The sequence below is a fragment of the Zootoca vivipara genome, chromosome 9 (assembly GCF_965207765.1).
Source record: "Zootoca vivipara chromosome 9, rZooViv2.hap1.1, whole genome shotgun sequence".
NCBI classification, from domain to species: Eukaryota; Metazoa; Chordata; class Lepidosauria; order Squamata; family Lacertidae; genus Zootoca; species Zootoca vivipara.
In genome coordinates, this window is record NC_142592.1 from 10,356,012 (window position 1) to 10,382,583 (window position 26,572).

Consider the following 26,572-nt stretch of genomic DNA (forward strand, 5'->3'; position numbering starts at 1 on the left):
ATGGAGGGCACAAGGAGAAGGGGACGACAGAGGACAAGATGGTTGGACAGTGTTCTCGAAGCTACGAACATGAGTTTGACCAAACTGCGGGAGGCAGTGGAAGAGAGGAGTGCCTGGCGTGCTCTGGTCCATGGGGTCACGAAGAGTCAGACACGACTAAATAACTAAACAACAACAACCATGGACCTGCTGTCACAACCTTCTTGTTTCCAGGTATGGAGGTTGTTGCTGGTCATAAGCACACACTCCTTGTTTCTAAAGGTGTTGCTGGAGTTTGTAGTTGCCTTTTTAGGAATATGGTCTTGTCCGCCTCATGTGAAGCCTGTATTACAAATCAGGTGCCATTTCCCCCATTTCCAAAATCAAAAAAAGTTGATCTTTGAGTTTGAAATAGATAATATAATATAAATATAAATATATTCAAAATATACAAAATATAAAATGAGTAGATGGATAATCAGCGAGTTTTCAATCACCCTTCAAAATGTTGTTTTTGTTTTGCTTTGTAGGTTTCTGCGGTTGGTTTTGGTTCAAATCCAATACACCAATCACAGCTCAGGGAATTCTGCAAACCCTATAACCGAAACAAAGCATACAAAATATATAAACTATTTATTTATTAAATGTTTAATTTCTTTCCCACCCTGCAAACCTATTGAGAATATACAGTAATTTAAAACATTCCCCAAACAGTAAGAAAATGCTTTCTACAAGCTAAATTCTCTAAATTATTATTCCTTGTTAATGCTTGTGCAATATTGTATGACAGGACTCTTGTTCTAAGTGCATTGTGACCCTTCTTTTCTCCAGGACTCTTTCTGCAATTCTGGTTCAGAGTTATTCAGTAACCTCAGGGAAGTGCCCTCTGAAAAACATTCCTACCCACCGATTCTTGTAGCAGTGTTTCCAAAGAACGGAAGATCTCTTATATGTCAATGTATGAAGGAACAACATAATTCTGATTCATTTGGGTTTAGTTTATCTGTGTGTTTATGGTCAGTCAAAAAATCAGTGCATTTTTCGGTGCATTTGCGAAAGGGAGATGTTTGTGTTTGTTTTTCTTCATAGAGGTTTCCCGAGGCACTGAAAATTCTGGTGCAGAATGTAATAGCAGAACAATTTGTGTTACTATGAGACACACACACACACACACACCCAGCAAAATCATTTTGAAAACAACAGCAAAATGTCCCTAAACAGAGAGAGAAGTCCTAAATGGATGTGGCAAGTGTCCTTGAGGTCTTTTCAGTAATCAAGAGCGTTGCTTGGGTGTGTTAGTGGAGAGAATTCAGAATATACATCATTAGCCCTCATCATCTCTCTAGCTGTGGAACTCACTTGAGCATACAGAACATATTTAGCTTGTTCGCTGTTTGCAGGGGCAATTTTTATTAGGTTCTATCACAGGGTACCCACATGCCTGAGAAATTCATTTTGCCATCAAGCAGCACGCGTAAGTCAAGTAGTGTTTTCTTGCAAAGATTACTGCAAATGGATATAGATTAAGCTCTACTTTCTGTGAAGAAGGAAATTAATCGAAGCAGGATTAAGGCTATACATTGCTTTCATTCCATAGAGGTGCTTCACTGATTTGTTAAATAATGGATTATTTGATGTACTGTAGTGGGACTGATGTAGGTCACTTTCATCTTTGCAAGTTTTAGACTTAAGAAGAAAGAGGGCAATTTCCCGACAGAAAAGATTGGATCCACCAAACATATTTTTGCTGGACTTCCTTTGTATTTTCGATTATTTTGTTTAGTTCTTGAAAGCCACCTTTCAGGGCACACTGCAACACAACCTACTTTGTATTTTTAGGTTGCTAAAAATAAATAAATCACAATATTACATGGAGTTATAATCATTAAATTAAACCCAGAAACAATAGCTTTAAAAATTCAAGCACGGTGCACTTACCAAGCATTGGAATATAGCAACAACAATATTAACATTGTCAGAGTTTACTAGCAACTTCATTAAATATTTCCCTGAGTAAGGACTTCTAGAAGCATGAAAGCACCAATGAGAAGGCTTTATACCTGGTATTCACTAATCTAACAGCTCTTAGAAGAGAACCAAACCATCTTAACGCTCAGACAGGTTTGTGATTTAAGCCAAGGAAACAAAAGCTGTATGGGTATATAGTGATTTTTGTTGTTGTTGCAACAGTGTTAATAAAGAAGCCCATTGCATAAGTTCTGCACCAGCCATTTCTCTCTTTATTATTAATGGAAATGCATGTTCTAATGACAAGCTGATGTGTTTTTCTTAAAAGGCCTTCATTTGCAGTGGAAAAGAACTCTTAACAGAGAATGGGTGGGTTGAGAAATGAAGTGTGATGAGTTGGGAATAGTGGTAATTGTTTACTGCCTTAATCATTGATTATTTTTTGATGATTATTTTTTTGAAATGTGCAAATCTGGTGGGGGGGAAGTACTTTTCCTTTTTGGCTCAAAACACTACAACTCTAGGGCTCACTTTTTATTTCTCATTTAACTGGTATTAATTCAAATATTAGTGGTGGTAGCTCAGCAAAAATCCACCCTGCTCCCCAGGCCTATTGCCTATATATAACAATAAGGACCATGTTCGTTCCCCTTCCACTTGGACATCCAGCCATCCAGGTGCCTATTTTTTATGTGCAAGATATTGGATCACATACTCTCACAGCTGCGTTATGGTCAGTTGGAGATCTGTGCTATAGTTTTTACCCCTTTCTGTCAAACGAAGGACCCAAATACATAGTTTCACACAAACTGTCCCGGAAAGAATCAAATGCTGCACGTTAAACATAACAGAGGCATGCTTTCATTGCAGATAGGGGACGCTTTTTAAAGAGCCTTCTTATCTAGTTGCCTTGTGCCCTCTAACACGTGCATGCTGTGTTCATGAGGATTAGTTTATTCAAGGCCAGCGAAGGTTTCTTAAAAAGCACTTGTGTGTGTGTGTTTTTAAAAAAGCCTGAGCATTTAGATTTCAAGAAAGATTTCTATGTACGGATCAGGTTCACTCTCGAATAATAATTACTTTTTATAGAAGTTGTGTTTGCTTAAATGGTATGGTGCTGAGAAGCTAGAATGATAAACATTTGACCTTTTATTGAAGTGCTTTTATGTTGATTTGAAGTGATAAAAACTCATTCATAGCAGAGGGGTGTGTGTGCGCGCGCGCAGAAGAAAGAAGTCGTGCTGTTTTTCTATAAATGTAAACATTGTGATGAACCTTTAATGAACATCCTCTTCATTATGGAAAACTATCATTTTCTAAATAGCAGGCTACTCTCCAAATCTGGAAGAGGTGACTAAAGCCATGTACTTTTGCTTGAAAGATCCCAAGGTGGGGGACAGTTGTTTCCTGAGCGATGTCTCTTGACTCTCTGAGTCAGAAAGCAGACTGAGAAGACATAGCGTGAAGCACCTCAGTATGTTTGCTGGTATAAGCTTCTTATTCTTTTTAGAAAGTTAGATATTGAAAAGCAAGGCAGGTCTCTAATGTTCCTGGCATCCTGGGATACTAAGTGGTACGCAGTCCTACCTTGGATTCCGAACGCCTTGGTACCAGGACGTTTTGGCTCCCGAACTCCACAAATCCAGAAGCGATTTGCGAACATACTTTGGAACCTGAACGTCCAACAGGGCTCCCGATTGGCTGCAGGGGCTTCCTACAGCCAATCAGAAGCCACGCTTTGGTTTCTGAACATTTTGGAAGTCGAGCGGACTTCCGGAACAGATTCCGTTCGAATTCCGAGGTCCGACTGTATAAACATCTGTCTATAAGCCTGAAGGGCAAATATTCCAGCTTTATGAATTCCAGTGCCAGATACCCATTTTCGGTTGGTGGGTGTCTGATATACGGCATTCCCTAATTTCCCAGTATGACAGTGGGCATAGCATTGGAACTGCAGTGGCTGTCTATAAACTTCTGATCCTTTTGCCTTAGAAATTTCTACAACCTTTAATTAGATAAACCTGCCTTGGTTTAAAGTTTTCTGAGAGTTTCACTGAAGCATAGATTGGTTTGTGGGGTGGAGGGCAGCTCTTTCAAGCATATTCCATAGGTAGTCTCACAGTAGTGATTACTGAGATGAAGTGATGCATATTCTGCCAAAGGAATATTCATGCTGTTCTGATGCCGGCAGATCTGTCCTGTCAGCATTCCTTTCTGTAAGAATTGCAAATAAGAGACAACAACTCTTCGGAAGTAGTAGCCCTTAATTGATTAAATTTAGTTTTAAAGGTCATTGGTATAGTAAGAAGAAGAAGAAGAAGAACCCCTCACATAGGGTAGCCTTTTAATAATCATTTATTCTTTGTACCCTGCCCATCTGACTGTGTTAGCTCCAGCCACTCTGGGAGGCATATGTAAAAACACAGCAAAACATTAAACCTTAAAAAAGCTTCCATATACAGGGCTTTTATATCAGCATTGATAGTGAAATAGTTGCTTCATTGTCAAAAGGAAGGATGTGTGCTTTGTAACAAGCTAGATACGTTGAGTTCATTTTGAAATAAATGGGTTTTTTGCACAAAATAAGAGTGAGTGTAGTAATGGTCCTGCAACAAAAGGACTGATTCACTGCAGTCTCTACATACAGTTCAATGGGGCTCACAATTCCAGCGTTCTACAAAACATTAAAAGTGAACGACAATCAGTGAAAATATAGTGCTTATTGCAATAATTCACATAAGGTATTAGCATTTACATCCTCCAGGCCAAATACTTTATTAAACATTTGTTTTAAATTCTTGCTCTAGGGGCGGCTAACCTGTGACCCTGCAAATGTTACCAAACTCTGCCAACATGGCTAATAGTCAGGCATGCTGGGAAATGAACCACCCCCTGACCCACTAGCAGGCCAAATTGTATATATTCCTCTTTAGCTAAATTGCAGCCACAGTATGTGTAAAAGCACCTGATCATGTTCCTTCCTGGTACCTTGTCATCTGACATACGCTCGAGCAATGACCACCTGTCCTCATATGAACTGACCTGGACTCAGTGTTGGTGCTCACCTTTAAAGCCCTAAACGGCCTTGGTCCAGTGTACTTGAAGGAGCGTCTCCACCCCCATCGTTCTGCCCAGACACTGAGGTCCAGCGCCGAGAGCCTTCTGGCGGTTCCCTCGCTGTGAGAAACCAAGTTACAGGGAACCAGGCAGAGGGCCTTCTCAGTAGTGGCACCCGCCCTGTGGAACGCCCTCCCACCAGATGTCAAAGAGAAAAACATCTACCAGATTTTTAGAAGATATCTGAAGGCAGCCCTGTTTAGGGAAGCTTTTAATGTTTAACAGACCATTGTATTTTAATATTTTGTTGGAAGCCACCCGGAGTGGCTGGGGAAACCCAGCCAGATGGGTGGGGTATAAATAATAAATTATTATTATTATTATTATTATTATTATTATTAATCAGTTTACAAGATGTTTCACAGCTTCATGCATCTCAGTATTCTTCTGTTGCTTTCCTATAGGCATTAAACACAATTTTCTTATTGATTTCAGGCCTCTCATTTTAAGGTACTTAGGGACATGATATATTGCATTTAGTGTTTGTGTGCACCATTCTAAAATGTGGTTAAACTCAACCATAAGTCACAGGCCTACCACAGAAACTTCTTGATGTTTGCTATGCCTTACCACAACATTTTATAGAACCGCAAAGATTTCTCTTGACCTCCCTATTCAGTAATGCATTAAATGCTACACATTGCCTCTCTGGGAAAGGCAATGCATTGAAATGCTATTGTACATCTCTGAATGTTGTTTATCTCAATATTCTGCAGAAGCAAATATGGATAACAGCAGCATATTTGCCCTGGAAAGATTGATTCATTTTTTAAAGCTGAATTTTTCATACAAGATTAATGCTTTCTGGAGTCCCTGGAGTCACAAAAACAATGGCAAATATTAACTTCTGTTTAACCAATACTTTATCAATGTAATCATGTGGACTGGAATGATCACAAGGGCAAATTTTGAGAATGAAAGAACAGAGTGAGCTGGGGTTAAATATTAAAATCTGCTATGGGTTGCAGTCAGTATTCCATGAGCAGAAGACTAGTTCATACAATGAATCTTTCTTTCCCCCTTCTTACCTCTGGAGCTGTTATGGCAGTGCAGAAATTGGTGCCCCAATCTTTGCTATACCAGTTTATAAAACTGTGCACCCCCTGTCTATTATTGGTCTTCTAGTGAGAGAGACCCATGAAATAATTATTTCTAATTTCTGATTGAGGAGTATGTAAGTAGTAAGCCTGATAAATTTTGGAAACCAGACACAATCATGCATAATATGAAATAATTATTATAATAAAACTCGCATTATAAAATAATTGTTCTATTTTTGTTTTTAACATCTGGCATGAACAAATTATCAGCATTATTTTTAAAACAAGGTGTACCTTAAAAAAATAATAATGCATTTTTGCATTACTTACATTTCTGCTTTATTTATCCATAAAGTGTTTTCACAGATGGAGGTTGGATCCTGACAAGACAGAAGTACTGTTTTGGAGGGAAAGAAGGGGCGGGCAGGTGTTGAGGACTCCCTGGTCCTGAATGGGGTAACTGCTCCTGAAGGATCAAGTGCGCAGCCGGAGGTGCAGGTCAATTCTGTGCCCAGGCCAGCTGTCTACCAGCTCCATCTGGTACACAGGCTGAGACCCTACCTGCCCACAGACTGTCTTTCGGAGTGATGCATGCTCTGGTTATCTCCCGCTTAGACTACTGCAATGCGTTCTACGCAGGGCTACCTTTGAAGGTGTCCTGGAAACTACAACTAATCCAGAATGCAGCAGCTAGACTGGTGACTGGGAGCAGCCGCCGAGACCACATAACACCAGTCTTGAAAGACCTACATTGGCTTCCAGTATATTTCTGAGCACAAGTCAAAGTGTTGGTGCTGACCTTTAAAGCCCTAAATGGCCTCAGTCCAGTACACCTGAAGGAGCATCTCCACCCCCATCATTCTGCCCGGACACTGAGGTCCAGCGCCGAGGGCCTTCTGGCGGTTCCCTCGTTGCGAGAAGCCAAGTTACAGGGAACCAGGCAGAGGGCCTTCTCGGTGGTGGTGCCCGCCCTGTGGAACACCCTCCCATCAGATTTCAAGGAAATAAAGAAGTATCTGACTTGTAGAAGACATCTGAAGGCAACCCTGTTGAGGGATTTTTTTAATGTCTGATGTTTTATTGTATTTTTTATATTTTGTTGAAGGCCACCCAGAGTGGTTGGGGAGACTATTTGATTGTAAATGAAACTTCAAAGTGATTTTAAAAGATAAAACAGTGAAATCAAGACGGGGGGGGGGATACAAGCATGCAAAAGTTTAATTACTGAAATAGATTAAAATGCCTTCTACTTTCTAAGCATCTGGGGAGGCTTCTCAAAGCAGGAATGTTTTTTAGCAGTACAGTGGTACCTTGGTTCTCAAACACCTTAGTACTCAAACAACTTGGAACCCAAACTCTGCAAACCAAGAGGCAAGTGTTCTGGTTTGTGACGTTTTTTCAGAAGCTAAACATGCTCTGTTTTCAGTGCCACATGGATGTTACGCTGAGGTCTGTGTTTTTGCTATTTATTTTGCATCTTTGTGGTTTTTTTTTGTGGTTTTTTTTTTTGTGACTGTGTGGAACCCAGTTCAGCTACTGATGGATTGATTGTGTGACTGCAGTACATTGTTTATTGCTTTCATTTTATGGATCCATGGGCTCATTAGATAGTGAAATTCATGTTAAATTGCTGTTTTAGGGGTTGTTTTTAAAAGTCTGGAATGGGTGAACCCATTTTTGCATTACTTTCTATGGGAAGGTGCACCTTGGTTTTGGAACGCTTTGGTTTTGGAATGGACTTCTGGAATGGATGAAGTTTGAGAACAATGGTACCGCTGTACTGTGAAGGAGCCTGCTTGATCTCAAACACCAAGGAGTTCCAAAGAGTAGGTGCTACCACACTAAATGATCAAGTTGCTGCAAATGTGGAACGGGCATTACCTGGACTAGTAAAAACTATATCCATCAAATGTACTGTTTTGCTTTCAAACATCACTACCCAGTATTGTGTCCTCTGGTGGGCAGTTGCTCTCCTGGGGTTTTTGGCAGAGATCTGTTCCTGCTTCCTCATCTTTTGAACGGGAGATGCCAGAGATTGAGCCTGGGACCTTCTGCACGGGAGGAATGCTCTGCCCCTGAGCTCTTGCTCCCAAATGCTACAGACAGGGAGCTGCCTAAAGAGAGCCACAATTTAAAACTCACAATATTTCTTGCTACTGTTTTTTTTTTTTAAAAAAAAATTATTAGGTTTTACATAAAAAGAGAATAGAAAAATACCGATAGTATAAAACAAAATAATCAAATCTTAAATGTCAATAATATAAAAAAGAACAAAGATTAAAAAAGAAAAAAGAAAAGAAAAAGAAAAAAAACAATAGAGATTAATCATATTACACAGATTCAACTCTAAACATTTCGGACTTCCTCGTTTCCCCTTCTTGAGTTCTAATTAATTCACTATCTCCTGCAGTTTCCAATTCTAAACTCACATTCTTTCTTCCAAATTATTGCTTCTTTTTAACTATTAACCCTTCACCCATCACATTGCTATTTTTTTGCCTAATATTCGCTACCCTTTACCCAAAAATGTTCAAACTTAACTATCAAAATCTTTTACCCCCTTATTGTTCCAACCCCCCCCCAAAAAAACCTACATCTACCCCCCTTCCCTTGGAATCGGTGTCTCCAGAGATCTCAGCCAGTCCTTAATACATTCCGAATTCAGACCATTTTTATCAGTCCATACATATTAATACAATTCTCCCTCACCCCACTCCTGTTCTATCCCTATCTAAATTTTGCCGAGCACTTTCTCCCATCTTCTGTATTTCCCACACTTTGTTTCCAATCCCATTCTCTTTCTGCCCCCCACCTGCTTGCTTCTGCCCCTCTCTCACTGGGGTAATGACATTTTCATTTTTTCACTTTTTTGGGGGGGCTTTTGAATCCAATATTCAATATTTCTTGCTACTTTTACTTGTAGTACTTCTCTCCCATGCTCCTGCGATACCTCCACTACCCGTTTCCTCTGGCTCCCATTAACTCTGACATCCCCAGCATATTGGCAACAAAGCAAGATGTCCCCAAAAACCTGATCCCTGTACTGTAGTGGTTTCTGCTGGCATGTCAGAGATCAGTTTAAATTTTACTTTGCTTCCAGTACACTAATTGAATACAGCAGAGCGGAACAGCAGGGGATGGAAACAGAGCACAGTGATTCCTGACAAAGATTTCTCTCCAGAGGCAAGCATTCAATTAACATCCCTTGTTAGACAGCAAAAACTAACTACCCTGAAGCTATCTGACTCTTATTTGTTCTTTTCCCGAAAACTAGGATTTCAACAGTTTGGGAGATATTCTCTTCAGAGTTTCAAAATCTCATGCAGGCCCTCGTGGCCTAGCTTATTCATGCTAGGTGGTCAGCTGATTTCGATATCAATTGGAAGTGTTAATTTGAAACAGGCCAGTGGTTTCATAAACTTTGCTCCTTCGGGAAACGTTACAGAGAGAAATATCTGAAGCAGGCTCGTGGTTTTATCAATATTGTGCCTTCAGGAGACTTTGCAAACGGAGTTCCCATGGTTGCCGACAGATTTTAGCGTATAAATTCATATCAAAGGTGGGTGACAGAAAGTACAAAAACCTGATAAATATGTGTGTACACATGTTCACTCACATATTCTGTCTTAATCCTGTTCTCGTAATCATAGCCCAGTTTAAGTGTCATAGCATTTTCAAAACAGAGCTGGGTGTTTTGCTTTGTCCAGATCTTCAGAGGAAGGGGAGTTCACTCTCCTTCTTAAATAAACAAATAATGGAACAGATCGCTATCAACCGTGCATTAATATCCTTGCCATGTAAACAGTAAATGCAAGAAGTCCTTATTAGTCACAGCTAAATATGATGGCTCAATACAAGGAATTAAATATAGTGGTACCTTGGTTCTCATACACCTTGGTACTCAAACAACTTGGAACCCAAACAGCGCAAACCCGGAAGTAAGTGTTCCGGTTCACAAACTTTTTAAGAAGCCGGAAGTGCTCCATTTTGAGTGTTACACTTCTGTTTTGGGTGCCACACTTCCGTTTTGAGTGTTATGATGAGGTCTGTCTGTTTTTGCCATTTATTTTGCATTTTTGTTTTTGTGGCTCTTTTTGTTTTGTTTTTGTGACTGTGTGGAAACCAGTTCAGCTACTGATGGATGGACTGATTGATTGATTGTGTGACTGCAGTACATTGATTATTGCTTTCATTTAATGGATCCATGGTCTCGTTAGTAAACTTCATGTTAAATTGCTGTTTTGGGGGTTGTTTTTAAAAGTCTGGAACGGATTCATCCATTTTGCATTACTTTCTATGGGAAAGCGCGCCTTGGTTTTTTGAACGCTTTGGTTTTGGACTGGACTTTCGGAACGGATTAAGTTTGAGAACCAAGGTACTGCCATAGTCTGCTATATTTTTCCCCTTTAAACATTAGAATAATGCAGCAGGGTCGCAGCTCACACAGATTTTACATTTGTGATCACGGCTTTATGTGTGTGGCCAAAAGGAAGTGGGTGGGTAGAGAAACTATCAGAAAGGGCTGTCTGAGATCTTGCGAGAGCCTCCACTGTCCAAACGGGCAGCTCTCAAAGCCCAGTAAGCAAGACAGAGAGCATAAAAAGTTCTTTCTGTGCCAGGTTTTCCTGCCATGGCAAAAATGTTTAAGCCCTCTGCCTTACTTTCTAGGCTCTGGGTAGTTCCCACAAGAGAGCTTTCCAGAGCCTGGTAAGCAAGGTGGAGGGCAAGGCGCACTTTGCATGCCAGATTCAGAAAGATAGAGATGGTCACGTGACAGTGGTTCAAGGATCTGACTTCATGCGATTTTGCCTTTATGAGCAATTCTCCAGAACATGGTTAAGTTCAGTCAAAGGCGACTATAGGGTTGTGGTGCTCATCTCGCTTTCAGGCCGAGGGTGCCAGCATTTGTCCACAGACAGCTTTCTGGGTCATGTGGCCAGCATGATTAAACCGCTTCTGGCGGAACAGAACACTGTGACAGAAACCAGAGTGCACAGATACACTGTTTACCATCCGGCCGCAGTGGTACCTATTTATCTACTTGCACTGGTGTGCTTTTGAACTGCTAGGTTGGCAGGAGCTGGGATAGAGCAATGGGAGCTCACCCCGTCGCGGGGATTCAAACCACCAACCTTCTAATCGGCATGCTCAGTGGTTTAGACCATAGTGCCACCCTAATGTAAGACGTGATCCTATTTGGATTCCCCACCCACAAATGTTCACAGGGGATTTCTACTTACTGTTGTTCTTACTTAGAGTATATACCTGTGGTGTGTAATGACGGACTATGGCATTATTTCTGCCAGTTTTTCCATCGGGGGGGGGGGGAATTATACAGGCAGTCCCCGGTTTACCCAGGGGTTACGTTCCAAGGCACCGTGCACATGGATGACGTCGTATATAATTGAAATCCATTGAAAAAGACTGTAAACACCCTGTTCCGCCCCACCCCCACCCCTGTTCTGCCCTTTTAGTGATGTTTCAGTGACGTCTTTATGACATTTCTGGGCCACTTCCGGGTTTGGCACAATGTGCATATACACGACCGCGCACATATTGAACATGCGTAAACAGGGGCTAATGGGAGAGAAAAGTCTTGCTAGAGCAGATAGCCACACAGCTATGTTTAAAACCCCAGGCATCATATCTTGCTGTGACATAGATCTATCACTACGATAATGTTGACTTCAAAGTTCTCGACACACGCATAAAGAAAAATGCCTCGTTTGCAAAGGAATAATTCAAACCCAACAGTTGATGAAGAAGGAGAGGAAGTTGTCAGGGTTGTTTGTTTCAAACAAACACAAAAGAATATGGATGAATGCTGGTCGTGCCCATAAAAAAAAAAAATCTGGGACACAATCTATGAGGAAATGGGAAAAAATAAACACTAAAAATTACATTTCATAAAAACACTGGAATCATTTCTTCTTGGAATTCTAACTGTTAATATTCCAAAAGAAAGATAAAATTATTTTTCTATGCAGTGACGGCGGCTAGTGTGTTAATAGCCAAGTATTGGAAGGGAGACCGTATACCAAATAAAGAAGAATGGCTACAAAAATTGAGCGAGTACTTGGAACTTGCTAAGTTGACTGAAGGCTTAAGGAACAAGTCAAATGAAATAATCCAGAAGGAATGGGATTGTCTAAATACCTACCTATCGAGTCAAGGTTCAACAACCAATGTTTGGTTGTGTTTAGAATAAAGTGGGAAAATGTCTCCTTATACCAAAATAAGGAATATATTGAAACACAGAGAAATGGTACTAGTTATAGGAAATGAACCACTGTGAGGTCGACGGAAGTCAAAATCAAAAGACAAAAGTATAATAGAAACAAATTCACCACAGAAGGGTCGGTATTCAGGTAAAGAAATGGCATGCTGGGATGACTACTATAGTTACCTTGTGTTATACTTATGTGTGTGTTTTTTTACTGTTTGTGTTCTGTTTTCTTTTTCTTTTTTCTTTCTTTGTGTATTCAGTAGAAATGTCTGTATTATTTGCTTTGTTTGTATTTGCATAATAATCCAATTAAAAAAAAACCATTTCAAAAGAATATGGATGAATGCATTCACTAGATCTGTAAAATCCACGAACCGGAGCCAAGTGGGTTCCATGAAAGAAAATCCACACCCTGGTGTAATTGGTGCATTTCAGCTGCTTTCGGCACTTATGAGCCCATATCACTTTCACAGCCTTTACAGGAGAGGTCAGCATGGAGGTGAAGCCAACAAAAGATCCATCTTCATTGATTACACCTCTTCAGAGATGGATCTTGTACGCTGGCTCTGCTGGGCCCTTCCTCCCTTGAACTTGGGGCAGCTTATTTTGAGCGAGGACCATATGATCACTCGTCTGTCATTTCAAGGTCTCTGACCCGGAGTGTCATAAAGACTTTATTTGTATTGTTGTGGTGGAATTTAATTATGGCCACATCGGCTGTGCTCGCAAGGAACACCTCGGGCTCCAACTCACATGCACACCCTTCGTCTAACACAACTGCAAGGAAGAATTTCAAAGCTTTTGCTTCCATTTTGGGTTAACCAGAGCTTGCCTTTTCATCCATATCTGGATGAACTGTGATTAATCTGACCTATGGTTTGTTGAAACAAGCCAACTTCATACTTCAATGATGAACTGACCTGTTTCAGCAACCTCAGTTAAGATCAACCACAATTTAGGGTTCAGAAAGGACACATTTAATCTAAAATGGAAGGAAACATCATTCAATCTCCTTATAGTTGTGCCCAAGGAGAAGGGCCATACTACAGTTATACCTTGGTTAAGCATTTTATAGAAATGGAGCATTGATGAATTATCAAAATAAGCAAATCTTGTGGACAGGAAAACGTGAACTATAAGCTGAACTTTCTATGATCTTTTCCCCTCTCTTTTGTTGTCCACAGCACGCATTATAAAAACAAAACAGTGGTGTGAAATGCTTCCATGTTTAGAAGGAGAAGGCTGTGATTTGCTAATCAATAGATCAGGCTGGACCTGTACACAACCAGGTGGCAGAATAAAGACAACTACGGTAAGCCTTTTCTGTTCTTTGCATAGCTTTGCGTTCCACCTAAACTATAACTTTTCACTCATCAAGCCGGTGTTTAGCCATAAATCACACACACAAACACACCATTAATATGTGTGTGGAATCCAATATCCTTAGGTATCTGTCAGTATTTATAAGTTATGCTTGGCCATTGTCATGTGCACTCTGGAACTTGTCGCCTGCCTGCTGCATGTGGGGTGGCCTTTGAAGACAGCTCAGATACTTCAGGTGGTGCCATAGTGTGGCACCAGAGCTTCTGTTGAATATAAGACTCTGGAAGCACGTGACACCAGTTTTATGTAAGTGGCTAAATTCAGAGTGGTGCTTTTCCTCTTATACTTAAAGAACGGGATCTGAGGCACCTTCTCCTATATATGTCCCCATGAGATTTGGCCTAAGGCATCACCACTGTTTGAAATAAGGTTTTCTGTTACTGGAAATGTGTCGGTTTGGGTGCTAGAATCTGGATTATGAAAGTCTGACCCTAAAAAGCCTTACAAAGTTCCACGTTGTTAGATTTCTAGGCATTTGGAGAAGTCAAACTGGTGGCTGGCTTTTTACGTAAGAAACTTTTAGAGGAAAATTTGAGTTGCTTTTTTAGCATTCTCGACGTGTCCGATGAAACTTTTCATACGGTTTTATGATGATTTTGATCTTTTTATTATTATCTTGACTGTAAGCTGTTCTGAGCACCTTCAGGTGGGAAACTGAAATATAAATGTAAAAATAAATTAATTAATGCAAATAATTCAGACCAGGGAAGTTTAAGGGAGATGTCACAGTATCAAATATGTGGCTGGAATCATTCTCTGAGATATGCATTTGGCAAGACCATATTGCTGTCTTTACACCTCACTTCCCACCTGATCCTGGCTGTCCATCAGATGCTTAATCACCCTAAAGCAGCTTACACAGCTTAGTTTCACTAGACCAGGGCAATATTCATTGCCAACCTGCTCCCCATTCCCCAGGAAATTTACTTGAGATGTACTTCCTTTGATTGTTGCTCACTCGTGTTTGCATTCCTGATCCCACTGGCTCCATGGCATATTTTGTTGCAGAACTAATCAGTGAAAACTGAATCATCATAATATGTGAAGAGAAACTAGCATTAGAGTCTAAAAATAACAAGATGACTGTAATTTGCAAATTTGCAAGTGTATAAACCCCCAGGGAATGTCGCAGTAACTTTAAAGGAAGTCAGTGTGCCCCACTTTTTAAGGTCAAGCTAGACATGGGCATGTTCTTTGTCCTTCTGTTTTCTTCCTTTTTGTTTTTCACAAATAATGGGCGATCTGGATTTGGAACAGTGCCATGGGAAAGGCCTTAAATCTTTGGCTGCTGCTGTGGCTTCATTCAGGATTGTGCAATGTGAAGAAGGTCCCCAGAGCCATGAAAGTCCTAGACATGTCTTGCACCCAACTGGTGAATCACCAAGCAGAGTCCACCTCAGCAGTTGCCTGACCTCCCAGGCAATTGACAATTTCCTTGTTTTTATTTCCCAACACATATTTATTGAGTCTTGGGGGCGTGGAGGGCCTGTATGTTGTATGGCTGGTGGACCATGTTTGGCTTGGTGGTCACATTGTACAAGCTTTCTGTTATTCCTCCAAAGCAGGGGGGGGGGTAAGCAGCAGCAACAGTGGTTATTGGGACTAGGATGGAGTGGGGCAAGGTACAAGCAATGTCAAGGGAGTCCTGGGTTGACAGTGGCAGCCCTGGAGACGTGTGGATATTCTGCTACCACCAAAACTGAACTCACCTAATCTCACCACTGCCATGCCCCATCCTCTTCCTGGTGAGTATACCACTATCACCAGGAAAACTCTACTACTTGTTCCCAGAGAATATTATGTACAGTATCTTTTCCCCCCCAATGGACTATTAATTATATATTGTAGTTTCACTCATTCATCTTTATTATAGCTGAGTTCCATAGAGATTTGTCCCCCAAAGTTTTGAGAGCTGTGCTTGTTAACTGTACCATAAATGATCCAGCGTTAGGGATGAGAAGCAGGGTTTCCTGATGAAGTGAAATTGTTCAGGGTGGCTAAAGCAAAAAGGAATGGCAAGGAGCTCCGAAAGGATCACTCCAAACTGGGTGAATGGGCAGCAAAATGGGCAAATGCAGCTCAACATAAGCAAGTATAAACTGATGAACACTGGGGTAAATAAAAAATAAAAAAAATCCCAATTTTACATATACTGTATGCTGCTGGGGTCTGAATTTCTGCTGGCTGACCAAGAATGAGAGAGACATTGGGGTCATAGTGTATCAAACTTGATTAAGACATCAACCTAGTGTGTGATATCTATGGAAAAGGCAAATGCCAACCAATGGACCATTCGGAAAGGGTCTTAACAACTAAACTTGAATTTATCATAATGATGTAATACAAATCTATTGTGTGGCTGCACTTGGAATACTGTGTCCAGTTCTTGTCACCTCACCTCAAAAAGGATAATTTATATGTTGGGAAAAGGGCGACCAAAATGACTGAGGAGTTGGAGCAACTCTCCAACGAGAAAAGTATCCAACATTTTGGATTGTTTAGCTTAGGGTAAAAGGAAGATGTGACAGAGGGCTTCTCCTTTTCACGTTTCAGGGATATAACTTGGCAGTGTTTTCAAAGCAAAAAAATGTACTATTCTGTTGGTGTTATAGGGGAGATTAATTCTAGCACCAAAGTGTATATATATTGTCAATGATCCATCACTACTTAATTGTTACTTAATTAATTCCTTCTTTTACATGATGCGATTATAAGGCATGGCGCTTAACAGAACATTCATGCTCCAGTTCCTCAGCAGCTAACCTTTTTCAACTTCTGCGATTTTACTGCTAAATTGGCTGAAGTGGGAAATTAAGGAGTACGAAGAAGCTAAAAGAGAGCTCACAGTAGATAAAGGGTGTAATTACTCTGACACAGAGCTCAGTGCTTGGCTAGTAAAATTTACTAAGGATCCAGCTTCACCAAGGGATGTGACTTTCTTAATAGAGTTTACTTACACACAGAGCAACTTAGCATCCCCCACTATTAATATAAATGACATGCTGGTTGGGTGGGAAAGGTAATTTGTTCCTTACCATCAGCTTTATTATACTGTAGTTCGTTTCTACTAACTGAAATCCAAGTGAATTTTCTTTTGCTACTATTCCATACAAGCCCAACCCCAAATAAATAAATAAATCTATGGGCTCAGTTAGATAAAACATAGGGAGTTGCCTCCATACTCACCTCCATTCTAAATGGTGGCAGATTTGGAAATAAACACGTTTTTCTTACCACTTTATATCAGTAATCAGTTATCTGCACATGGGGGTGGGTGTCAGCAAAATCTGCCAGAACTATAATCCTACTTCAAACAGTGACTTCACCTGCAAAACGTTTCTTTTTCAATGTCAATTACTAAAAAGGAGTAATAATTACCTCCATGAAATAATGGAAAGGGAGAAAGAAAGAAAGAAAAATGTATCCGATATAAGGCCCAAATGGATAGCTGTTACAATCCTGGAAGCAATCTCAGTCTGATCACACAAATATTTGCATTGGTATCCCATACCCTCTAACATCCCACTGATCACTCGTATTTTTGGTCCCGAGCTCTCGCAGGAGCCAGCTGATTCATTCCGGAACACTGGCCAAAAAAAAAAAAAAAGGGACATCCCAGGAACCAATCAGAAGCCAGGATGGCTCCTGTAGTTTAAATTGGAATGCTTGGGGGACCTGCCATCCAATCTGAAACTCAGTGGCACAATAGCTCTTTTGGATGGATGGGGGCCTGAACTAAGATCACATAGCTCTCCCTGGGACAATGGTTCAATGACTACTGGTGTGTGTGTGTGTGTGTGTGTGTGTGTGAGAGAGAGAGAGAGAGAGAGAGAGAGAGAGAGAGAGAGAGAGAGAGAGAGAGAGAGAGAGAGAGAGAATCCTTCAGCTCAGTTATAAATGGCATGCTTTGCATTTCTCAGGTTTAATCCCAAGTATCGTCAGCTTTTTTTATATACAGCAAACCTTGGTTCCCAAACGGCTCAGTTGCTGAACAAATCGGCTCCCAAACGTCACAAACCCGCAAGTAGGTGTTCTGGTTTTTGGAAGCCAAACATCTGACGTGGCTTCCGCTTGAGTGCAGAAAGCTATTGCAGCCAATCGGAAGCCATGCCTTGGTTTTCAAACGGTTTTGGGAGTCGAATCGACTCCCGGAATGGATTAAGTTTGAGACCCAAGGTACAACTGTATACCACTGCATATGGTCTCTTATCATGCTGAATTGTCTTCAGTACTTGACTCTTTCGTGTGTGTTTTGGGGTGGAGATTAGTTTATAAAGTGGCATTAACACAATCCATCAACCAGTTCAAAAAGAAAAAAAAAGGCACCAAAGGTCAGCTATTGCGTGTAGAGGTCCCCCAAGACACCCCAAATAAATCACACTTCACACAGAAATTTAAGTTTAAGGTTTTTTTGGCATAATTTTGGCCACAACTTTGTTTAAATACAAAAATATGAGTGGTTGCTTAGGCATTGGTTCCAACTATCTGACATCTGCTCGCCTGCGGAAGTCAGTGCCAGGCAAACATTTTTGGGAGAGAATGGAGCTGGGGGACAGACCCTCGCCTCTCCCCAAATGCTCCCAGGGGCTCTTGCGTGGCCCTAGCCCTTTGTAGGGGGTACGGAAAAAAGCATGGCGAGCCCCTGGATTTCTTTAACGGAATCCCCCGCGCAGCGGCAGCATTGTAGGGGCAGGTGCACCCAACCACTTCCCCTACAGCAATCCATTGGAGGGGCCGGCACAGCCAATCCTGGCCCCTCCACCAACCAGCAGCGTTGGAGGGACCAGCACAGCCAATCCTGATCCCTCCACCAACCTTACAAGTTGTGACGATTTGCTACGCAGTAGGCAAAACCAAGTGGCACCAGCCAATCAGCCAAATGGAAAAATTCCTACCAGGTCCCTGCCCCAAAAGCAGACGACCCCATGACAGGCATAGCAAGGTCAACGCAAAGCCTAATTCAAGTGGGTGGGGCGGGTGATCCGTTGCCTCAACGAAAGAGAAAGTCTGGCGCTGAGAGCAACAAATATACAGTGGTACCTCGACTTATGAACGACTCGGCAACCGAATTTTTCGACTTACAAATGGGGCAAATGGCCGCGCGCTTACGATTTTTTCCACATCCGAATGGAAACCGTGGCGGTTTTAGATAGGGTTTTTTTCGACTTTACGGATTTTTAGATGGGGTTGCTTCGACTTAACGAATTTTTCCGTTTCCAATGCATTCCTATGGGAAATCCGATGGCGCTTTTCGACTTACGAATTTTTCGACCTACGAAGGTGCCTTCGGAACGGATTAAATTCATAAGTCGAGGCACCATTGTATAGACTCTGGGCTGTCCATCAAACCTGCAACATATAAATCTACCCAACAACCCAGCAGCCCCAATCACAAGCGTGGCCATCTAAACGATCCCGCCCAACAGCAGAGGGGTTTCTTGCTAGGCCCCAACCACAACACGTGCTCTCCATGAAGGAGAACCCGCTTTGCAGAAACAAATCTGCAAAGCGATCTGTTGAATTATTGAGATTAAAATGTCAAAAAGACACCTCCAGTTGCTGAGATAGCTGCGGTATTAACTTGAACCTCTTGCTAATTCTATATATTCATTCAAATCCCTGATGCTCCATAAAATAAAGCTATCTCTTTATGTAATATTACTTTAATGATCAGCAAAGGGTGCACCCATGTCAAAATATGTAAAAGTGATGAGATGTTAATACTAAGTTTGAAAATACAGTATTAATCTTTTCCGTTGCCTTTTTTTGAGTACATATATCCTGCAGGCAAAATGGTTCTGGCCATGGGCTTACGATTTACAGCTGTTCTTCATCCCCTATAGGATTAAGTCAGTTTTCATTGCACATGCATAGATCACAGAGCCAATCAAAAGTTCCAGTGCAAACTTTTTGCTCCAAGCCTCTGTTTAATAGTATGCTCTTCAAACATTTTATTTTACAGCTTTATTCTTCTTGCCCACAAGGTTGTCAGTGGGTGATCAGCATAATTCTCAGGATTAGTAATCAACTGTTAATTATCTAGTAGCTGGTACGTATATGCTACCGGTACTTATGCTAAATGAAAAAGGAGGACATTGACGACAAGTCTAGGTATAAGCTTCCTGAATAGTTTATTCTAAGGTTTGCAAGGGATTTTATTCATAGAATCATAGAGTTGGAGGAGACCACAAGGGCCATCCAGTCCAACCCCCTGCCAAGCAGGAAACACCTCCAAAGAAGGAGACTCCACCACACTCCTTGGCAGCAAATTCCACTGCCGAACAGCTCTTACTGTCAGGAATTTCTTCCTAATGTTTAGGTGGAATCTTCTTTCTTGTCGTTTGAATCCATTGCTCTGTGTCCGCTTCTCTGGAGCAGCAGAAAACAACCTTTCTCCCTCCTCTGTATGACATCCTTTTATATATTTGAACATGGCTATCATATCACCCCTTAACCTTCTCTTCTCCAGGCTAAACATACCCAGCTCCCTAAGCCGTTCCTCATAAGGCATTGTTTCCAGGCCTTTGACCATTTTGGTTGCCCTCTTCTGGACACGTTCCAGCTTGTCAGTATCCTTCTTGAACTGTGGTGCCCAGAACTGGACACAGTATTCCAGGTGAGGTCTGACCAGAGCAGAATAAAGTGGTACTATTAGTTCCCTTGATCTAGATGCTATACTCTAGATGCTATATTCAGTTTTTAAGTACCGGTATGTGTTTCTCTGAAACTCCCTGTCTTTTAATATGAAGCACATGCCTTTGAAGCACATGTCTGTCACACCTGTGGGAAACATTTCTTGTTGCTAAACCTAACCAGGCAAGCGATTTTTTCGCATGTATTTGTTTTTTTAACTTGTTGATTTTATATCAGTTTGTTTAATTTCATCATCTCTACCATTTCTAAAATCTGTTTTAGCATTGTGATGTTAAATGAATGTTATGTAAACCGCTTTAAAATTTATTATTATTATTCAGCATTATATAGATTTTGCACGTCAAGGCCCCGAAGCCTCCCCCATATGTTGAATAATTGGACACGGTATTTTAGGTTAATGGGCAAGTAAAGGCCACAACTTTCATTGGTTACAGAATGTGAGTGGTATTGGCTTAGGCAATGAAATTGAATCGACTATATCTGACTCCTGCCTAAATCTTGCTAAACAAAAGAAAGATACTTGGCACATGCTCAGAGGCCTTTGGGTCCTTGACAAGTTATTGGAGTAAGGCCTGGCATTCACTGAAGTCTTGCCTCAAATTAAGCCCTGAAGGGTAGGAAGTATTTTTTTTTGTTACTTTTATGGAAGTAGCAATTGACGTATCTGATTCAAGTTTGGCCATGGTGTTCCTACATCTACTTTTACCTTTATGTGCTTCAAGGTGAGCTCTGATGTTGAAGTCAGGGGGTTGTATCTCATGCTTCTGCCTATGCAGAAAGAAGCTTCGATTGTAGTCAAAAAACCTCTCCTGAAGATCAAGGGATACTCAGGACAGGGTCAAGATGGGGTGGTGGAAGAGGGCTATTGGGGGAAATCTGGCAAAGTCCAATTGGTTCAGAATAGATTGGCCTGGCTATTATATGGGACCTGACATACTGAGCATATCTGGCTGGTTCTTAAAGAGGTTAAATAATTCCATGTGCTGGTTTTCACCTATAAAGACCTAAATAGCTCTGGGCCTGAGTCTCAGAAGGACCCACTTTTCCTGTATGAACCTTCTTGTTTGTTGAGATCATGAATGAAGGACATGCTCCTGGGAGGTTTGGTGTGCTGTCATCAGGGATAAGGCCTTTTCCGTAGCGGCACTTCAAGTATAGAATGCGTTACGCAAACATACTGGCTACCTCCCATTGCATTCTCTTTAATGCAGCAGGTAAAATCAGTTACAGGGGTGGTGCTGTGGTCTAAACCACTGAGCCTTGGGCTTGCCGATCGGAAGGTTGGCGGTTCGAATCCCCGTGATGGGGTGAGCTCCCGTTGCTCGGTCCCAGCTCCTGCCAACCTAGCCATTTGAAAGCAAACCCAAAAGTGCAAGTAGATAAATAGGTACCGCTCCGGCGAGAAGGTAAACGGCGTTTCCGTGCGCTGCTCTGGTTTTGCCAGAAGCAGCTTAGTCATGCTGGCCACATGACCGGAATAACGGTCTGTGGAAAAGTGTCTGCTCCCTCGGCCAGTAAAGTGAGATGAGCGGTGCAACCCCAGAGTCATTCACGACTGGACTTAAATGTCAGGGGTCCTTTACCTTTTATAAATCGATTACATTTTCCTAAATACTTTTTTTGGGGGGGGATAGGAAAGTAGGCATTATGTTGTTAATACCTAGTCTTCTACTTATTATTGCTGGTGCTTTGTTTGCTTTCTGTCCACACACCTTATTTCTTTTTATTCTGTTTGTTCTATAAGTTGTTTCTATGCACCTTCGGAGACCAACTGGTATATAAGGCAAATTATAAAACTTTATAATAAGCAATTAAAATATACTGAGAACATGCAGTCTACCCACACCTTTTTATGCTGCAGATGGATTGTGTTGGTAGGGCTGGGGACTACTGCTGTGTGGATGTACACACGTAGATGTCGGAAAACACAATATGGTCTAGGCTTCTGAATGCCAGGCCACTCTCTGAGTCCATCATAAGTACAGCGGTACCTCGGGTTAAGAACTTAATTCGTTCTGGAGATCCGTTCTTAACCTGAAATTGTTTAGCTAATGGGGCCTCTCGCTGCTGCTGCGCCACCGCCGTGCGATTTCTGTTCTCATCCTGAAGCAAAGTTCTTAACCCATGGTACTATTTCTGGGTTAGCGGAGTCTTTAACCTGGAGTGTCTGTAACCTGAAGCATCTGTGACTCGAGGTACCACTGTATATTTTTCATCTGTTGCTGCTGAATTGTGACTTTTGAACTCTCTCATATATACACACAAACACACCTTGATTTACTTACATCTTGGTTTGCATACGTTTTGGATTACCTTTTTTTTTTTTTGAGCCCCCATTGGCAAAAGTGCGCCTTGAGTTACAACCTGTTTTGGTTTACAAATGGACCTCCAGAACGGATTATGGTTGGTTGTAAACCAAGGTACCACTATGTGTGTGTGGAGAGAGAGAGAGAGAGAGAGAGAGAGAGAGAGAGAGAGAGCCTGCTTCTCCTGGTGCTTGAGTAGGCATTCAAAAAAGTAAGAACCAACCATCATATTTGCATTTTAAATACCTACCAGTAACACATTGAATGACCTAGCAGTAACACATTGAATCCCTCCTACTGCTAAATGGGGATGTGGATGGCGCTGTGGGTTAAATCACAGAGCCTAGCGCTTGCAGATCAGAAGGTCCACGGTTCGAATCCCCACAATGGGGTGAGCTCCCATTGTTCGGTCCCTGTTTCTGCCAACCTAGCAGTTCAAAAGCACCTCAAAGTGCAAGTAGATAAATAGGTACCGCTCCGGTGGAAAGGTAAACAGCGTTTCTGTGTGCTGCTCTGGTTCGCCAGAAGCAGCTTAGTCATGCTGGCCACTTGACCTGGAAGCTGTCTGCGGACAAACGCCAGCTCCCCTGGCCTATAGAGCGAAATGAGCGTCACAACCCCAGAGTCGTCCGCTACTGGACCTAATGGTCAGGGGTCCCTTTACCTTTAGGAGGAATAAACACCTGGGGAGGGGATGTAGCAGCAACACAACCTGTTTTTATAAGGTTCAAACAAGAAATTTGCAAGAATCTTATGAATTTTAAACAGCACAATATTAATAAAATAAATTGCAACAATATAATAACAAGTTGCAATACATTTATCAAAAATAGCAGCATGCAGTAATTAATAAATAAAAATGCCAGTCATCTATTCTAAAGGACCCCAATATTTAGGGTTGCCATATTTCAAAAAGAGAAATTCCGGACACAAAACCTACTCTAGAACAAAAATTACCCCATGTCATCCCCACCTACCCCACCAACATCTAGGGCACTTTATAATATTATCACCCTCTACGCATACCTGCCAAGTTGCTGTCGGAGAAATAAGGGACCGGGCCGGAAGTAGCAGACCGGAAGTAGCGCTGCTGCTATTTTGGAACTGGGCGGAGCATGCGCAGAAGTGACTTTTGATGTTGCTTTGCCCAGTTCCAAAATGGCTGCCGAGCCAGAAGTCGCACTGCAGCCATTTTGGAACTGGGCAGAGCAGCATCAAAAATCGCTTCTGAGCATGCTCTGCCCAGTTCCAAAATGGCCGCCACGCCAGAATAAACCGGGGGGGGGGGACAAAAAAACCCCATTTTTTCAGCTAGGAACAGCTGGGATAACGGGGATTTCCCAAGGAATACGGGAGACTTGGCAGCTATGCCTCTACCTCTCCTCCCCAAACTAAATAAGATATCACAATCAACCACACCTGAAGGTACCTTCCTTTGCAAACATTTCCAGGGAGGTAGTCATGTTTGGTTCTTGTAGCAAAAAAATAATGAACTATCTTGTGGCATGCTAAAGCCTAACAAATGTATGAATGGACAGATGCACAACATCAAATGCACATGACAAAGTACGCTGTGATGAATTTGTTAGTTTTGTGAGTGCCACAAGACTCTTTGTTGTTTTTTACCTGAAGGTAAGATATGTACTCAGATGGGTGACTCATGGCCACAAGAAGCTCAGTGAGATATATATTCAGCGGTCTTGGCAACTTGCAGCAGTGGACCAGTGGAATCACTGGGAGGTTACATTGCTTGAAGCATCTATTTTCAGGCCATGTATTGTTCCTTGCATTTCCTCCACTGCTAATTCTGCCACTTTCTTTGCCCAAAGCAGGTTCAAGGAAATATTTCACTTTCTGGTCAGTCCATGGGAAAGGTTTTCCCAGCTCTACGCACAGGGAGCAATGGGAAATGTTGTCACTGCTACTGGATTTCCAGTAGGTTCGGCACTTAATCCACTTTGTGAGACGACTTTTAAAGAGGGGGTATAATATAAATGAAGAAAATAAATAAATCCCAGTACTGGTACAAAAGTGCCAAACTTCCCCCCTGCAACCCTCACTAATTTATTGACTCCTCACTATATAAGAGGTCAAAGGAACATTTTCAAATTATCCGTACGATTTTGCTTGAATATTGGTATATATGTTCCCCCCCTCTAACTTTAATTTGCTCAGAAATGCAAATGAGAAGAGATTGCAAGGTTAGGGAAGTTTTCAAATGTAGTCAATAAAGTACAAATTATGCACAATATGGACATTTCCAAAATAGCCAACACATTACATTAGCAAAATTGCAGTGCAGATTCTGTTATGCATTAGTCCATGAATAGCCTCATAAATCTGTGTCTAGAAAGAAATGCTTATTACTTACAAGCATCTCCCCAAAGATCTGTTATGTTTTAAAAAACAAAACAAAACAACCAAACTTCATTTTGTGCTTACTCAAAGATATAGGATAAGTGTTTCCTTTCAAAAACTGAAAAGAATATAACATCAGAGGTACTCTCGGTCTGTCTAGAGAAATATGTGATTTTTAAAAAAATTTTTACATTGTTCTTGCTATTTCATTAGTATGAAAAATGCTGAGTGGTGTGTTTTGACTAAATATGTTTTCATTACTTCTGTATATAAGTCATCATTTCTGAACTGACTTTGGATATGTTTATAATGCAAATGATTTCCAACGATCCCAGAATCCCTACTATGAAATCACACCGTACATGTGATTTTCCTCATTGAATTCTTGTGCATATATCCTTGAATTCGTATATTTTCTCCTTGAATTCATGTATGGGGGTTTAAAATCTATAATAGCTGAACAACAATCGCACAATCTATTATTGGCGGAAAACTTTAAATACCCTGTAAAGTGGTACCTTGGTTCTTGAACGCAATCCGTTCAGGAAGTCCGTCCCAAAACCAAAGCATTCCAAAACCAAGGTGCACTTTCCCATAGAAAGTAATGCAAAATGGATTAATCCGTTCCAGACTTTTAAAAATAACCCCTAAAACAGCAATTTAACATGAATTTTACTATCTAACCAAACCATTGATCCATAAAATGAAAGCAATAATCAATGTTCTGTACTGTAAACTAAGTAAAACAGTATTGCAGATGATAAAAAACTAAATATTTTTTTCTTACCTGCACTGATGATAGTCATTGTTGGATGGGTTTTTTTTAATCCATTTCCACAGTCACACAATGAATGAATGAATGACTCAATCAATCAATCAATCAATCAATCAGTAGCTGAACTGGGCAAAAACAAATTAATTGAAAAAGCCTCAAAACAAAAAACGCGAAATAAATAGCAAAAACAAAAGCTCCAAATATCTGCAATCGGAAATGAAAGGCTTGAATTACAATCGGGGGGGACAGGGACGACGCAAATGAGCCGTGCAACAGAAAACACAGGGGGATTCAAAACGGAGCACATTTGGCTTCCAAAAAAAGTTTGAAAACCAGAAAACCTACTTCTGGTTTTGTAGTGTTTGGGTTCCAAGTTGTTCATTAACTAAGCTGTTTGAAAACTGAGGTACCACTGTACATGATTGAGCCATCATTTTGGTATCACAGTGCCTTTATACAAATGGACTTATTTACACAATCCTGCATATGATATACTGTATTACAATGGTTTAGGAGTGTTGGGCCATTTTTTAGTGGGCCTCCATGCCATAGCCACCCAGTGAATTCCTCACTTGGCTGCCACAGCCTTTTAGTTGGACCAATACCAGAACCAACAACTCCTTGCATGCTGAGTTAAAGTGTCCAGGTGACAGAGCCATTCAAGAGGGAAAGAAGGAAGATCCTTACTCAGCTTGTTTCCATATGTGTCTGTCCATTGGCTATGAAAGATATCTGATTTGTGTAGATTGTACATTGTTAGGATCGT

At 41.2% G+C, this 26,572-nt stretch overlaps 1 protein-coding gene across 3 annotated transcripts in view; it reads left to right on the forward strand.

Annotated features, from left to right (window-relative positions):
* Window positions 1-26,572, forward strand: part of TAFA5 (TAFA chemokine like family member 5) — a 238,489-nt gene that overhangs the window by 156,566 nt on the left and 55,351 nt on the right. For all 3 annotated transcript variants that reach the window (XM_088652576.1, XM_088652575.1, XM_088652574.1), the window contains exon 3: window positions 13,515-13,642. In XM_088652576.1, coding sequence (XP_088508702.1) covers window positions 13,515-13,642 — 128 coding nt within the window. The remainder of the gene's footprint in view (window positions 1-13,514; window positions 13,643-26,572) is intronic.